Below are 16,255 nucleotides of genomic sequence, written 5' to 3'. Positions count from 1 at the left end.
TGAGAGCATCTCACCCAGTCTGAAATTCCATGCTAGCTGTGTTGGTAATTCTGTTAGCAAAAATCTTTGAGACCTATAATTTATTCATAAAAAAGAAGCATATGATTTTTGTCCAGTTATATTCGCCGCCCCCGCCCCCCTTGTCTAGTGTCCTCTGACATCTGTACTTCAAGGACATTTGCTGAGGATAGGTATTGTGTCAGCAAAATGACTTGCTCTCATTACAACCTCATTCTGAGGCTGTTTATGAACCTTTCCTGAGCTCTGCCTGCAATATTGAGATTAGGTCCAGTAGATTGGGGCTGCTTGGGACCTGTTCAGGTTTTAGTCTGAATCAAATAATGAAAGAGCTGAACTTGGCCTGTGAACTACTGAATATGTAAAAATATTGTTCCTTTATACTTTCGCAATATCTGCCTTCCAGATAAAAATAACATATAATACCATATATAGTATTCTAGATTGTTTCTGTATCAAAAATTGCTCCGAATTCATGTTAGAGTTGGTAACTAACCTTTTGAAAAGAAGGCCGATTCATTTTACCCCGAAATCCAACCTTTTCATAGTGTTAGTACCAGTGCTAGTATATTGAGTGCTGACATAATGAAATGTAGCAGAATATCTGAATGTTGAGTATTGGCATAATAAAATATAGTAGAGAGGCTGGTTTGGGACTCTTGAAAGACTGATAGAGCAGGTCATTTTTAATGTATTGGGCCATGTGCTAGAAATAAAGAATTTGGGTAAAATGGTGCAAACCTTCTAAAATATATGCACTATTGTGGCCTTTCTAAAATTGGCAGCAATTGCTTGATCACAATTATGTGGCATGGTATTTGTTTCATCTCTGACATGTAGATGCCCTTCACGCTGTTCTTGCAGTCTGGTCATGACAATATTTTGCCCTTGTATATTTGTTAACAGACTTGATCCCAGTAGTGCATTTGTGTGTGCTTTTTCTCAGATATGTACATATTTTACTGTAGTCTTTCTGTCCCTGGGAAAAAGAGCCATTGCCAGACAGCAGCATAAATGTTAGATGAGAGCGTTGTGCAACAGGATAAATAAATACCTCAAATTATATATAATTTCCTTCTGGAAAGGTTTTTAATAATTTCAAGATGACTGCATAAAAGAGTTTAATTTTCACAGGTTTGTGTTGGCTTAAAACTCATGTAATTTTTTTAATGCATTTTCTGTAGTTATTATTGATAATACATTCTTACGATCCCAAAAGTCTACCAAAAGCATAAAGCATATGCCAAGAAAATCAATGCATCTAAAAGGAACATGCAATTACTGAGATTTAAGATATCCTGGCCAACCAAATCATAAAATTCCTGCATCATAAGGAGTTTACAAAGAATACTGTATTTGTGGCTGACTTTTACAGAAATCAGAAAAATGGTATGCATCTCTACAACTAGCATGTTCTACCCTTTATCCCATAATGACGTTCCTAAGATTCTAACCATAAACATGCAAGTCAAACTACTGTTGGCTTAATGCCAGTCAACTTTAGAAGCACAGTCAGCCTGACAGTAATCCTAAAAGTGTAACTGAAACTAGTCACTGCAGTAGATTTCATAGTCTTTCTTAGACAGTTTAAGAAATAGTCCTGTCCATTGTTTTCACGTCTTTCAGTCCCCAGCCTACTTGTTGTTAAAGAGATGATCAAACGGCTCCAGGAGCTCCGTCATACTGAGCAGGTGCAGAGGGCATATGCACTCAATTGTGGAGAAGGTGCCACAGTCAGTTATGAGATTCAGATTCGTGTCCTGCGAGAGTTCGGACTTCCGGATTCCGCTGCTGAACTTCTGCAGGTATGAAAATCCTCTTGGGTAAGACCCCCCCGACCCCCCCCTTGATTTTACAACTATGCTGCTTTTAAGAGACTTGACATGAGTCTTGGGAAACTGCATGTTTAACCTATGAGAAAAAAGAAGCATTGAGTGTGAGTGTATGCACACTTAAAGTAAATGCAGCACCCCTCCCCTGCTTTTGCATCCATACACAAACTAGGCATTAATAAAAATCTCTTTGTTGAAAGTGCAAGAAAATAGATATGTTAAAATGCGGTACTCCATATTGCAAAATGGGTTTGGAAATTGATTTTTTTTTTTTTATTAGTGAGAGACCTCCTGTGTATGTGTCAATTAGAACTGCACCAGTATATTGGTCCATATCTTATCAGCACCGATAAAAGGAAACTTGACGTTATTGGCAGTCAGCTTTTTTGTCTGATGTGACTAAAAATGTCGCCAATAAATACCATGTGCGTGGGTGCAGCAGCAGCAGGTACACAGCCAGCCTGGCAGCTTGGAAAGCAGTGTCTGGCTGGTAAGTCTGTTGGTGGGGTTGGGGGAGGGGGGGTACCATATCGAGGCCCCCCACAGTGTGGGAAGGAATGGGGCAGGGCCAGGCTCTGCCCAGCTGGGGCAGGGTGTGGGACAGAGCCCCAAGTGGCTCGTGAGGGGGTGGGGGGTGGCGGCTCCTGCTGCTGTGTGCACCCCCTAGGGAGGCATGGGGGGGGGTGTGCCCCCTGGATCTGTGCATGGGGTGAGGGCAGGCTGCTGCTGCAGACTGGAGCCAGGGGCAGTGCTGGGCTCTTCCTGGCTGGGTGGGGGGTTGGGCAGGGGCTGTGCTTTGGGCAGGTAGTGAGAGTACTGGAAAAGGGGATTGGTGGGGCTCCAGTGAATTTTGGGATGGCTGTAGCCCACCCCATAGCCTCCCCTCCCAGTGCTGCCACCACCCACCCTGAGTGCAGCCCCAGTCCAACCCCCTGCTGGGAAGAACCCGGCACCGTCCCTGACTCCAGCCCGCAACGAAAACCCACCCTTGCCCCATACACAGATCTGGGGGCACACGTTCCCAGTGCATTCCTGGGGGGTGTGCGCAGTGGCTGGAGACTCCCCACACCCTGCCCTGCTGCACCCCAACTGGGCAGCATCTTCCCCTGCCCCACTTCCTCCCTCACGGTAGGTGCCTGTATGCCTCACCTATACCCCCCCCCCACAGACTTACCAGCTGAACACTGCTCTCCAAGCTGCTGAGCTTGCATATCGGCAATTGGACTGGTATCGGCTGATAGCTTGTTAATAATCAGCCATTGGTATCGGCCCAAAAAATCTTTATCGGTTTACCCCTAATATCAGTATTTGAAAAAGGTTAAACTTTATTTCCAATATCTATCAACAGTGACATTGATTGGAAAGGCTAGAAAGAAAAGAAACAGAAGTAACATTAACACTTCCTTTTTGAAAAAGGTTGTATAATATAGAGTGGAATTGTCCAGTAGCAAATCCCATTTACATTGGTGGCATATTATTAATTTATAAATATATAATACAGAAATATTAATGTCATCTTCTATCAAGTTCTCTGCACCTCTGACCTTCAAATATTCTCATTAGGGAAAATGCTGGATCTCGGATTTTGAAGTTGACAGGGATGTGAGTGATTGTCTTAATATGCTACGGGAGCCCCTCTAGGGAGCATCAGGGGATACTTTTTCAAATAACACGAGTGTTTTATCTTTCTGTCACTTAAAATGTAACAACACTAAAGAGTTCAGCCTGTCCTACACTTGAGCTGATTGATTGAAATGCTACAAAACCAATGTGTCCAGGTTTGACTTTACTGAATGAAAGCTGTATCGGAAATCAAACGAATGTTTGCAACGTTTTGCCCATAGCCACTTGGAAAAGAGCTGTTGTCATGCGGTACCTATATTGTACAGAGCATTCAAGCATGAATAAGGACAGTCACTGCTTATTATTTTATTATTTGCTTTTTGTCATTTGTTCTTTCTGCTCCATATGATAGAGTTTTTAAACTGTGCAGTGTAACTTAATTGACTCCTCATAAATAGTAGCGAATAGTCAGCAAGTGAAAATTCAGGTTGGCTCAAAAATAAGTCGGGAGACAAAAAAAAAAAGCTAAAAAGCAGATGTAGAACTAGCGAGATGCTGATGTTAATCTCTAGATTGCAAGTCTCAGTCCTGGTCAGTTGAATAGGATATCTGAGAAGAATGCTTTTTGGTTTTCTAGCTCCTGATTTTTTGCTTTCCCTTGCAGAATCCTCACAAGTTCTTTCCTGATGAGCGGTTTGGGGACGAAAGCCCACTTTTGACAGTGAGACAGTCTGGACGATGTCGAGTCAACAGCACTCCCACTGCAGAAACAGTGTTTACAGAAATAGACTCTTTTGTGGCCTTCCATCCACCATTGCCCCCTCCTCCACCTCCCTACCATCCACCAGCTACACCTATTCACAACCAGTTCAAAGTGGGCTGGAAACAAAGGGTGCCGAGTCAACATCCTTCACGTTCATTTTCTTATCCATGTAACCATTCACTCTTCCACTCCAGGACAGCTTCCAAAGCTGCTCCACCTGTCTACTTACCTGGTGTCAAAGCAGCACCACCTGATTGCACTAACACTACGGGATTGGGGAGGCAAACGGTAGCTGCAGCAGCAGCAGTAATGGCAGCAGAAAAGCAAGCAGTAAGTGCATCTCTCTGTCTGTCTCTCTGTGTGTCTCAAATTAATGTATTGAAAAGGGAAATTAAGGTGGAATTTAGCAGTGAAGTGGTTTGGCCTGGGAAAATTGGCAATGGAGATGGCTGTATTTTAAAGTGAATCTTCTATGTACTGCCCCTTCCATAAAGTACCTACAGAAGTGTGGAGGATTAAGTCAGAATGGAAGGAGTAGAATTGGTAGACTGAGATGGTTGAGAACTCTGGACAGCTTCTTTTAATTAAATACGTGCTCTTTGTCTAGAAAGCTGCATGGGTCCAAGACAGAATTTCTGCTCAAAACTGAAGACAGAAAGAACCAGTGGTTTGGGATCTGGGAGACCAGGTTCACGTCCCTGCTCTGAGTAAGACAGAATAAGGATTTGAGCAGGCATCTGACATCCCAGATGAGTGCTCTCATCACCAGACATCTGTAGGAGCAGGGGCAGCGCTCTCTAATTTTTGTATAGGTTTTGCTTGAAATAACTTTGGAAATGTTTTGGTTTCATTTCATATTGGAACAGAAGCAAATGTCAGCCCTACTAGTAGGCTGGAGGGTTGAAGAAGTAGCTAGAGGTGGTGTTCTTGCTGTAAGGCTTCAGTGCTGAGCACTTTAGATCTGATGTAAAGAGACAGTCATTATGTAGAGAAAATCCATGGGGAGTTTGAATGCCTGAGGGGCAGTTTTAAATAGGATTCTAAAAGGAGTAAGCTGATGGAAAGTGATAGGAAAGGGCAAGATATATCCACATATAAAGGAGAGTATTTATGGCTTAATATTTAAAAGCAAAGAAAATAGCCTCTAAGTTGATTAACTACAATAGAGTGGCTCTGTGTGTGTTTACTATGTTAAAAGTGCTACACAAAGGAACAGAAGTAGTTGGGTATAATGTAGTTAATGCAGCTGCATGCTGGATTTGAAAACTTTTGCCAGTAAAAGGTCCTAATGCAAAACACAGTTTCATGGTTTTTTGTATACTGAGATTCTGCTGTTCTGATTGACTGGAGAATTCTGGACTGGCAGAAGTCATCAATCATTTCTCTTTAGCTCTTATTGTAAAATAAGCTATCTTGATGATGGCATGTTATATACTGTAAATGTGTGATGGGGATTATTTCCTATAATTTTTCTCATGGGATTGATTTCCCATCATTCATGTATGACCAGCAGAAAAAACATCTCACTTGTATCCCTGGGCAAAAAAATACTTCATCATATTGGTTGGCAGTATTCGATGGGAATATGGTAATTGGTAAAAGTACATTTTAAAAAGAAAAGGTTTTGGGCTAAAATTTGCTAATTTATTGATTCTGTTATTCCTAACTCATCCATATATCCAGTGTATAAGATATAGCTGTCTTCGCCATATAAGAAGTCCCATTTAGGAAAAATATTCAGGGGCTTTCTTATGTCTTGATTTACAAGCTAATTCATTTTATATTACTTTAAACTTGCCATGTACATAATGCCATTGACACAGGGTAGCATTTGGAAGTATGCACAAAGCCTTATGCTTATTAGCCATGAGGTTGTTAACTATAGTTATGTACTAGTAATTATAACTGCTTTAAAGCCATTCATTTATTTTAGCCTGAAGAGTATATATGCTGATGTATACTTCCTTTAAGTCAAATTGATGTCAAGAAAAATCTTGAGTCTTCTCATTAAAATTAATGCCTAAAAGTTAAGTATGGTAGTTACCCTCCTGGATCAAACAAACTAGTGGCCCATCTCCTCCAGAATCAGTTTGAACAACGACCAGTACCAAATACTTTAGAGGAAGGTGCAGGAAACACAGTAAGACAGCTACAAAATAACCAACCCACAGGGGCATGCTTTTCTTACCCTTGTGGTTTTGGGGTGGTTCTGTGTCCTAAAGAATAAGGGAACTTTTTGCAGTTTATTCATTCCTAGCATAACTCTGTAAGTTCTCATCCAAGTGTGGCAATGTGTTCCAAACCGTGTGTTTATTGTATAATTCTCCAATATTTTCTGTGTCCTTATTCTTGTATTTGAAAAGTTCTGGGCTTTATATGGTCTATTCTCACTTTATTTCATTACTTGGGAAATTTTTACTTGTTTCTGGCTAGTCATTTCTTCTCTAATGTAAACAATTTAAATCTTTCAAATTTTTCTTTATGGAGGTTTTTTCCGTGTTTCTATTTTGCACCTTGCCTCTGGCTCCTGTTTGTTTCTGCTATCACTTCTTGTGATTGTATGGCCATACATGAGCACTGTTTCAGGTGAGGGCATAGTGCCCTAATACTTCCAACTTTTTCTGTCCTTGGATTGCTAGCTGCATTTAATATTTTATTTAAGTCATTACAACATGTTTAACCAGGGTATCTCATTGAGCTGGCCACAGGTACACTTGGTGGATGTTTTTGGTTTTGTGTGTTTCTCCTGAGTAGTTGCAGCTAATGTAGAAAGCTAGAGGCATCTTGTAATTAAAATGGAATGCTGTTGACTTTAAATACCATTTTGTAGCATTTTACTTAGTTTTATCTGGAAGATAGAAGGAGGGTGTGTGGATGGATCTAGCCTCTGGCTAGGTCTCACTTGAGGTGTTGGGATGCTCCCAGATCCCTGCTGCCCCCTCCTTCCTTCACACCCATTAGTGGGAACCCTGCCCCTATCAGACCCAGAATTGGACTTACCCCCATATGCCTGCTGCAAACTCTCTAGGGACCCTGGGAAATAATTTTTCCTGGAAGATTAATTGTTATGCATTTGGGATCCTGTGAATTACATACAAGGAAAGAAAATTCAGCACTACAACTTCTACAGTTCAGCCATATTGCACATGTACTATATGTATGTGTGTAAATATAAATAAAATATAAAACCATAAATGTAATTAATCTGCATTTAGAAGATATGAAGTGTATGCAAAGGGTTGGTTACACTTGTTCTGAATCTGAAGGACCAGGTGCATCAATTTCTAGCTCCCCCCTCTATTTTCTCAGCTACAGTATTGTCTTAATGTAACATTACTCATTGAATATGCTTCTGATATAAATTAATATCTTAATATTCACTCTTAACGTTCATTGTTGAGCAGTCTACATTTACATGTACAATACATTTTATATTAAATATGAAATATAGCGCTGTGCACCTATTGAAATAATAACCTCCCATTTCATGAGGAATTGGGGAAGAGGAATTGACACTTTGCTTTCACAGTGGACAAGGACTGTTCTGTAATAATTATATTGGTTACATTACCCCATGCAGCGTCTCAATTTCTGTGACCTTTTCCTTTACTATTAAAGTTTTTCCATAGGTAACATGCAGAGTTGGATATTTTCAGAGTTGCTTCTCAGAGCTAATTGAATGGAATAACTTGCTTTTTATAGCTGAATAGTGGGGGAAGTGTGTAGAATAAAGCACAGGTGCACCTTCTTGATTTGAAAAATCAACTGCTGACTACTGGAGCAGCTCCAGCCAGTCTGCCCTAATTGGGAAAGTGTCTCACCTGAAATGACATGTGCTCTTAATCTAAGGAAGTTACTTGTTAAGGCTGTTGCTTCCTGAAGGGGATCAGGAAGGAGAAGTGTTATCACCACCAATTACAGAAAGTGATGCTGTGGATTAAATTCAGTACAGATTGAAAAATATAGCAAAATTCAAATGGACTGATTTTGTTTTTTCCTTTCTTACTTCCTTTTCCAGTGCACTCAGCCCATGTTAAATGAACTGATGCCCGATATTGCTATGGGTGTGTCAACAATGTCTCTGAAGGACAGAAGGCTGCCAGAACTTGCTGTTGACACAGAGCTAAGCCAGAGCGTTTCAGAGGTAGGACCAGGTCCAGGTCCAGCACCGCACATTTCCTGTATTCAGACCAGGCACATGCACAGTTCTCGAAAGAAACATGCAATAGAGCAAAAAATAGATGCTCGAGAAAATCAACAGGAGTATCCAGACTTTTATGATTTCTCTAATGCTGCATGCAGACCTTCCACTCCAGCACCTAGCAGACACACTCCTTCGCCTTCACAAGGCATGTATTTTGGTCCAGATTTGTATAGCCACAGCAAGGCATCACCAAGTGGCTTAAAGTCAGCCTACCTACCCTCCCAGATATCTCCAAAAAAACAAGAGGATTCCAGGAGAGAATATGTGCTCTCCCAAGATGGGCATCAACACAGACAAAAGAATGAGCCAATACACCTCGATGTCTTAGAGCAACCTCCCCAGCGATTGGACTTGGCATTGGCTGCCCAGGAAAATGCTGGTAATGGCCCAGTTCACATCAGGGGAAGAACAAAAATGGAAACTGACTTAACATATGGGCTAACCTCTAACAGACCTTCACTCTCTGCATACACCTCTGAGATGCAAGAAGAGCGAGCTGGTAGGAGACTGGCAGATGATGAGCCTCTGGAACATGGAGCACAGAGAAATACTGATTTGGAAAGGGAAGAGGCAGTAAGCAGAGGAAGGAGGTCTCCAAGCAAACCAGACTTCCTGTACAAAAAATCTGCCCTCTGAGAGCAACCTCCACTATTTCTCTGTGCCTAAGAGTTGTAAACCACCCCATTCTTCCCAACTTTTGGCTGGATTTTTTTTCAGCCAAATTCATGAATGCTAGCACATAATTGATTTTTGTTTTTCTTTTAATACGGTCTTTGCTTTATTAGAGAGAGCATGCTATCATTTTATTTTGGATGCTGCTTCTGGGTTTATTTTGTGATTTGAGCAAATTTTTAATTAAGCCTCCTTTAAAAAACAAAAAAACTAGCTGGCACTTTTTTTTTTTTTTACAGTTGGGTAGCCTTTTGCACCTGTATATTTTATTTTATTCGTATTAGTTTTGTACTAATACGTTAAACTTCATTGTTACATTTAAAGGACTGTATTTTCATACTTTTGCATTTTACCTTTCACCTACCAGTTCCCCATGTGCATTTGGTTGCACACTATGAAATGTATTTTCTTATGAGATAGTACCAATGTGTTTATTTTTGAATTATAGGAATTCCAAAGAACAGCACATCAAAATACTACATTTTAAGTAAGATTGTTTTAGGTCTGAAATCTTCCTGGTCTGTCACTACTACAAAAATCCAGTCTCGTACTGTTCTGTTGAACAACTTAGCTGGTGTGTTTACTCCTCCTGAGATGCAAAGTCCTCTCAAACACTTATCGTTGCGATATTCAAAAGAGCCTAAGGAAACAGTTGGGTGTTGACTGCTTACTTTCCAAGGGCTCCTTTTGAAAATCTTGGCTCACGGATTCTGGTTCAGTTGTGAATGTGGAGAACTTCTTGGTCACTGAGAAGCAGTTAAGTAGACTAGAATTACTGATTTGCTCATAGAGGAAGACGACCTAGAAATACTTCAAATTGATAGCAGTATTGAGTTCTGCTCATCCGAATACCCTTGTGCTTGAGTGTGTGAAGATCAGAATTCAGGATTCGTTCCAAATCCTAAAGCTTCAGGAAGAACAGGCTTAGCATATGATGTTGTCTAAACTGTTAACTTGTTCAACTGAGAGGGCTGTCTCCCTTGTAGAGATGCTGAGAGGACTGTTCATTGCCTTGCTTTGTCCCCGCCTGTGGTAAAAACAAAGGGCTTCACTTTTAGTGACGTCATTTAGTGTTTCTTAACACGTTTTAAGTGTCTCAAATTGCATAATGTAAATCATTCTGTTCTTGTGAACAAAATCACGGAGTGGAGAAGTAACTACTTTATCTTTATTTATAGCTTTAGCATTTTTAAAATACACTTCTATCATCACTTTTTTTTAAGCACATGGTGATGAGACTGACTAATATGAACACAGAGAAAAGGATAGTGATTGTGTTCTTTGTCTTTGTGCTGGGGTTAAACATTTATAAGGATATATAGTGATAGTCATTCAAAAGTAAATGCTTGTCAATAGTTATGATACCATTATTTGCTATTCTGGGTGTAGCAAAAGCTGTGGTACCTGATACCACAGTGTATCTGCTAATAAACACCAGATTTTTTTTTTTTTAAAGAACCACCTTCCCAGGGAAGTGGTCCTCGCCCCTACCTTGGGCAAATTCAAGAGGAGGTTGGACGATCACCTGTCTGGGGTCTTGTGAACCCAGCATTCATTCCTGCCTGTGGCAGGGGGTCAGGCTAGATGATCTGTTCAGGTCCCTCCTGACCCTAGCTACTATGAAACTACTATAAGAATGATTTCTATAATGAAAAATCTTCCAGCAGTTGAGGAGCTCAGTCCTAAGTGTGAGCTAAAGACTATTTTGATCTTAATACTGATTTGTTTTATTTGAGTTAAAGATGCTTAATACTATTTAAATATAATCTTGTTACAATATACTTTTTGTTTCAATTAAGACAGTCATTTCTACTACTAGTCATCTCCTCTGCTCAAAAGCTCAAGGTTTCATTAAAGTACACAACGCCTGTGAGCTATAGCACCATATTGTTTAAACGTACTTGTAAGGCATTTCCGACCTATAAAGGTAGCATCTGGGTAAGCTAGATTCATGAGGTTTGTGATGCAAAAAAGCATGATGGTCTCCTGCACAGTATGAAAACTTTGGAAAGGTTCATTTAAGGTACAGCTGTGTTGGACTGTTATAATGAAATGCAATGGTGAATGTCTGAATCGCACAGATTTGTTTTGGTTTTGGAGGCTTGGTTTTGTTTTATTTTTGTTCTGTTTTTTAAGTTGGCTTGGGCCCCAAGCATGTTGGCTCCAACCTCATCACTAATATGTTGCTTTCACAGAATTACAAGTGTCGAACAATTGTCTTTATAACCTCAAAGAAGATGGGACTGTTTAGTACTGGTGTTTCAGGTTGGGGACTGAGGTTCATTGGTTTTGCTCTATGAAGAATCTAGCACAGCACTAGTCTGAGCTGTGTCTGTTGGTCCCACAATCTCATAACTGCTAAAATCCCAATACAGTCATCTCATTACTAAAAGTAAATGATTGTGCTTGTATCAGTTTATATTCAAAGGTCAATAACCAATCACCATATACATCTTGGCTTTCAACAGAATATTTAACATTCTGTATAACTTTTACCTAAAACTCAGTAGACTTGCTTTCAGGGAAAACTGCTTTAGCAACTAATAGTGTTGTTTGGATGTGGCACTGTGTGCCTAAGTGGTAAATTGTGGCTAAAACCTAGGAATAGCAGCACCTTTCAGAAGCTTTCACAGTGGAACCGTGGAGGTGTGGCTGGTAAAGAAAACAGAAGTTTCAGGAGGTATGTAGTTTGAAGGCATCCGTGAAATGTTTTTTGGGTTTTTTTGGTAGTGGAGTAAGTCAGTGGAGAAAACTTTATGGCATTGCTGTCTGCTTTCTAATGCATTCAGTTGTCATTTGCTGAGGTCTCCAATGGGCAATCCATGGTGTTGAGCAGTATTCCCAGGAAGAGATCATGTAAAATTCCAGATAGTCTGACTGGCTGATGAGCTGGTGGCACAGGATTTTAGTCATTTGTTCTCCTGTCCTACCTGCACTTTGCATTTTCATTTTGTCCTACATTTTAAAAGTACATTGCTACCTTCCCCTCTACCACACTCCTCATCAGTTTAGGCACCTCATTAGTGGGTGACTTTTGTGGCACTCCCAGGTAACAGTGCAGTCTTTTGCAGATGCACGTAAGGAGGATTGTCATGTCAAGCAAGGAAGGTCCACTAAAGACAAGATGCTGGCATTAACCTTTTGTGATAGTGACGTTTTTTGCCCCAAAACTTAGGCAATATTAGACTGCACTGGCTTGCATGAGCACACCCATTCAGATGAACTGAACTGCACCCATTTACTCCGATTTGCTGAATTGGGGGGCCAACATCTATATAGGTGAACATGATACAAAACATGATGGAAAGAACAACTTAATGAAAGCTAATGTTCACTCCTTCCCTCCCCAACCCCCCCCCCCCCAAGCAGCAAATTTGCAGTGATTTCATACACAAGACACAAGTTGCCATGCCCTCTGCTAGATCACCCTTCATCCACTAATATTTTTAGTTTATCTATAGCAGATAACCCTTATTTAAATGAACCACTTTCAGATTAGAGGGGAAATTCTAAGATCTCCTGTCCTTCTAAATAGTCTGAATTGGATAACTGCTTGCTTAGCAGTTTAGCATTCTGTTGGAAGCTAAAATCATCTGTTGATGCTTGTTTTACAAAAAGGATGCCTGTTTTGTAACTTAAGTGTTAATTTCATACAAAAGAGCAGTATAAAATGTATACAAAAGCAACACACAGGTTTTGGGGTTCCCCCCGTTTATGTCGCAGTAGTTGTATATTATCTGTCTTGTGAGTTTGTGTTGGGGTTGGGTCGTTTTTAGTTTATTTTCTTCATCAATGTTAAAAGACTGAAAATTAAAAGGCTCTGGCCCTTCCCATTGCAAGCCTTAGTTTTGGTCTTTGAATGTCTCAACTGCTTATGTTTTTTAGTTGTTTCTTTTGAAAGAATAGATGTGCTGTAGAAGCACCAGTATTTCTGCTATTTTGAACGCCCCTCTATTTCTATGGTGGAGGTGATGCTGAGCTCTGTTGAAGGCAGGGAGCAGTTAAAAGATAACAGTTGGACTTGCAGTTTCTGTAATTATCTGTACTTCCGGAAGGTGGTGTTGCCTTCTGCAATGTTACATTTTGTTTCTTGTCCTTGTGCTGTTACTGGTATAAAGTCAAGTGCCTTCAATGCTAAAGGCTCAGAAAATTTTCTTAAACTGACTTCATGTCCTATGCAAGTGTTTTTTCTACAACCTGCATAACCAGTACTTTGTAAAACTTGTTTACGCTTCAATTGTACATAGTGTTTTTTAAAATATAGTATTTTTATTTAGGTACCTCCAAACTTGAATTCTAGTCTTGTGTGACGCATTGTAAAACAATACATTTCTCTTTTGAGTACCATTACAGTTGTAAAAAGGTTTTCACTGGTTCTATTTTTCTACTGTTGCTGAGAAGCATGTAACACTGACTTTATCCTACATATAGTTGGCATTTCAAATAAATGGCTTATATAGAACGTGCTTGTACGAAGTGTCTTCTGTTTAGCCACACAAGACTACCCTATTCTACATCTAACTGCCTAAAATAGCTGACTGGCTCCCAAAGTTTTTTATAATAAATTCAGTGAAAAAACAAAGGAGTAAGAGTTTGTCTTAAAAAAAAAAAAATATATATATATATATATATATATATATATATATATATATATATATATATATATATATATATATATATATATATACACTAGTTTTATGGCTTCTTCCCTTCAAAACAGGATATTCACACAGGATGCCAGGAAAGATACAGATGCAATGCAAACTAGTGCAAAATTGGGAATTCAGAATTGAAATGATATTCAGAACTCTAGGTAAAGGCGATTATCTTTTATTAGTTGTTAAGTAGCCTATCAATAGATAGAATATGTATCTATAAATACCATGCTTAAGTAACCATTTGGGAAGTGAGCTTTCCAGGCTTTAACAGAGTTGAGCACTATCTTAAGTGAGTAGTGGTAATTGAAGGCAATAGAATGACCCATTTTAGTAAGATTTAAGAAGCAGGACATGTAGTCCTTGATCTAGACAGTACTGAGCAGAACAGTTAGAAAAATATGCATTTAACTCAGAAATATGTTTTTGAGGAGCTTGCAGTTAACCTAGATTTAAGATGTATTAAAATCAGCTTCATATAACCATGGTATTTGATTACTGCAGCCATAGTTTTGAAATATAAATGTGTGACCCAGGCTTTGAGTATACCAATAGCCAGATGTTGCACAATAACTGACTCTAGTTATTTTATGGCGTAGGTTAGTTTCCTTTTGCGTATGATGCCATCCAGGCATTACCAAAATTTTTTTCTCTTTTGGGAAATGTGGGGGCAGATTCCAAGATAACCAAAAAAAAATTAAACTGGGCTTACTGTTATTGTTAGCTTTATTTTTGGTGCTCCTCCAGCTTTTGTCATGAGGTAGTGGTCCAGATGCTTCCAAGGGAGGGTCTTCAAGATGAAAGCATTTCTGAAGCATGCTTTTTTTTTGTATCTGTAATTACTTAAACAGGTGGGTGCAGTGTGCACACTTTCACTGATCATTTCACATAAAATGCAATTCATTACTTTAGATGGAGTGCCTCAAGAGCAAAAACAGTCATGTTTTCAAGTACACTTGGTTATACATGAAATTCAGAAGCAGAATGGTAGCTACTAGGGCTGTGCGAAATTTTGCCGCCAGCTTTGTTTCAACCTGTTTCAAAATGGAACAGATAGTCAAAACAGCCTCAAAGCAAAATGAGGCAAGTCAAAACATTTCGACGCTGTTTCGACATTTCAGGAAGATAGGTGCAGGAGGTTCGGGGAAACTTCACCCCAAAGTTTCGAAAGCAAAACTCATGTCGCGTACATGTGTTAAGCTGGTCCCTGAGAGAACCATGATTGATTGTGTAACACAGTAGCTAGCTAGCACAAGCACCCATGTCACGAGTTTTGCCTGTCAGCAGCTAGCAGTGCAGGGCCCCAGAATCCCTGCACCTATCTCCTTAACAGCTGGCAGGCTTCATGCCCTCAGAAGGGGTTACCATTCCTGCAAGTTTCATCCAAATCAAGACAGAAATGACAAAGTTATAGGCTGTTTTGTCCTTCCCCGGTATATCATATGGGTGAAATGTTGAAACAGGTTTGCTGTTTCAACAGAACAAACCAAAACAGCTGTTTCGAATCCAAACAAAATTTGAAATTAAATGCTGTTATGTCGAAATGCTGGTCGAAACAGAACGCTGCTGTTTCGCATAGCCCTAGTACCTACTGTAACTGCCTTCAATTTGGGGTTACAATCTACCTGCAGTTCTTCAGGAACCTGGCTTCTTGCAATAGTTTAATGATCTAATTCAGTGGTTTCCAAACTGCTCCACGGAACCCGGGGCTCTGCAGTCGGGGTTCCACAGCAATTGGGGTAGTAGCAGAGCCAGCCAGGATGTGGTGCACTGCCTTCGCTGGGCCAGGTCTCCTAGCTCTGTCAGTTCACACAGCTGACAAAGCCAGGGCTAGGGGTTTGGTGGCAGAAGTGAAATGAAGTGGTTCTTGACTTTAGGAAGTTTGAAAACCACTGATCTAATTGACATAGTTAATGGTGCTTAATCCATTCAGTGCTGTCACCTCCAGAAAAACACCCCATGCTTTAAGATGGACTCAAGTTTTTGTTTCTTGGAGCTTGGGGAAAGGGGCCGGGGTGGTGACTTACACAACAATAACTTGAGGGGCTTTGCGGGAGTTTGGAATATGTGGTCAAAATATATTTTGCACTGGTGTGTAGGAGTGCATTTTAGTCTGGGTTCTCTTGGTTACCAGTGGTGTGGGGGCATACCCAGGCCCTTACAGAATCATGATGTTATCAGAGTCCGTAGTAATGGGAGTGGGGGATGTAATCTACCTTCAAGAACCATTGTAAGATTAAAATTTCATTGGAGTACAGTCCACATGCAAGATGGGAACATATTAGGTGTGTGACAGTTTCCCCCAACATCAGCTACTGGTAATTAGGGCTATGTGCATTTTAAGTGAGGAAGCAGGTAGTAGCAGCTTTCACAGAAGCCTTTGCCAGAGAAAATAACTGCACAGAGGACAGCACAGCGAGCACATGGAGCTCCCTAGCTGCTGGCTATGAAAAGAGCCTTGCTTACTGCCTCTTCCCCTGCCAGCAAGGGCTAGAACTGCAGAATCAACTAATGGCTTGGCTCTTCTGTATGTCCAAAATGCAACTGA

At 40.3% G+C, this 16,255-nt stretch overlaps 1 protein-coding gene across 1 annotated transcript in view; it reads left to right on the top strand.

Moving 5' to 3' along the window:
- The window catches only part of BTBD7 (BTB domain containing 7), a 91,267-nt gene extending 77,753 nt beyond the window's left edge, over positions 1-13,514 (top strand). The window contains exons 9-11 of the mRNA XM_006275415.4: positions 1,645-1,823; positions 4,078-4,506; positions 8,195-13,514. Coding sequence (XP_006275477.1) covers positions 1,645-1,823; positions 4,078-4,506; positions 8,195-9,016 — 1,430 coding nt within the window. The 3' untranslated portion in view covers positions 9,017-13,514. The remainder of the gene's footprint in view (positions 1-1,644; positions 1,824-4,077; positions 4,507-8,194) is intronic.
- The last annotated feature ends 2,741 nt before the right edge of the window (positions 13,515-16,255 follow it).

The sequence above is a fragment of the Alligator mississippiensis genome, chromosome 2 (assembly GCF_030867095.1).
Source record: "Alligator mississippiensis isolate rAllMis1 chromosome 2, rAllMis1, whole genome shotgun sequence".
Classification (NCBI taxonomy): domain Eukaryota; kingdom Metazoa; phylum Chordata; order Crocodylia; family Alligatoridae; genus Alligator; species Alligator mississippiensis.
This window is presented reverse-complemented; position numbering and strand designations above follow the sequence as displayed.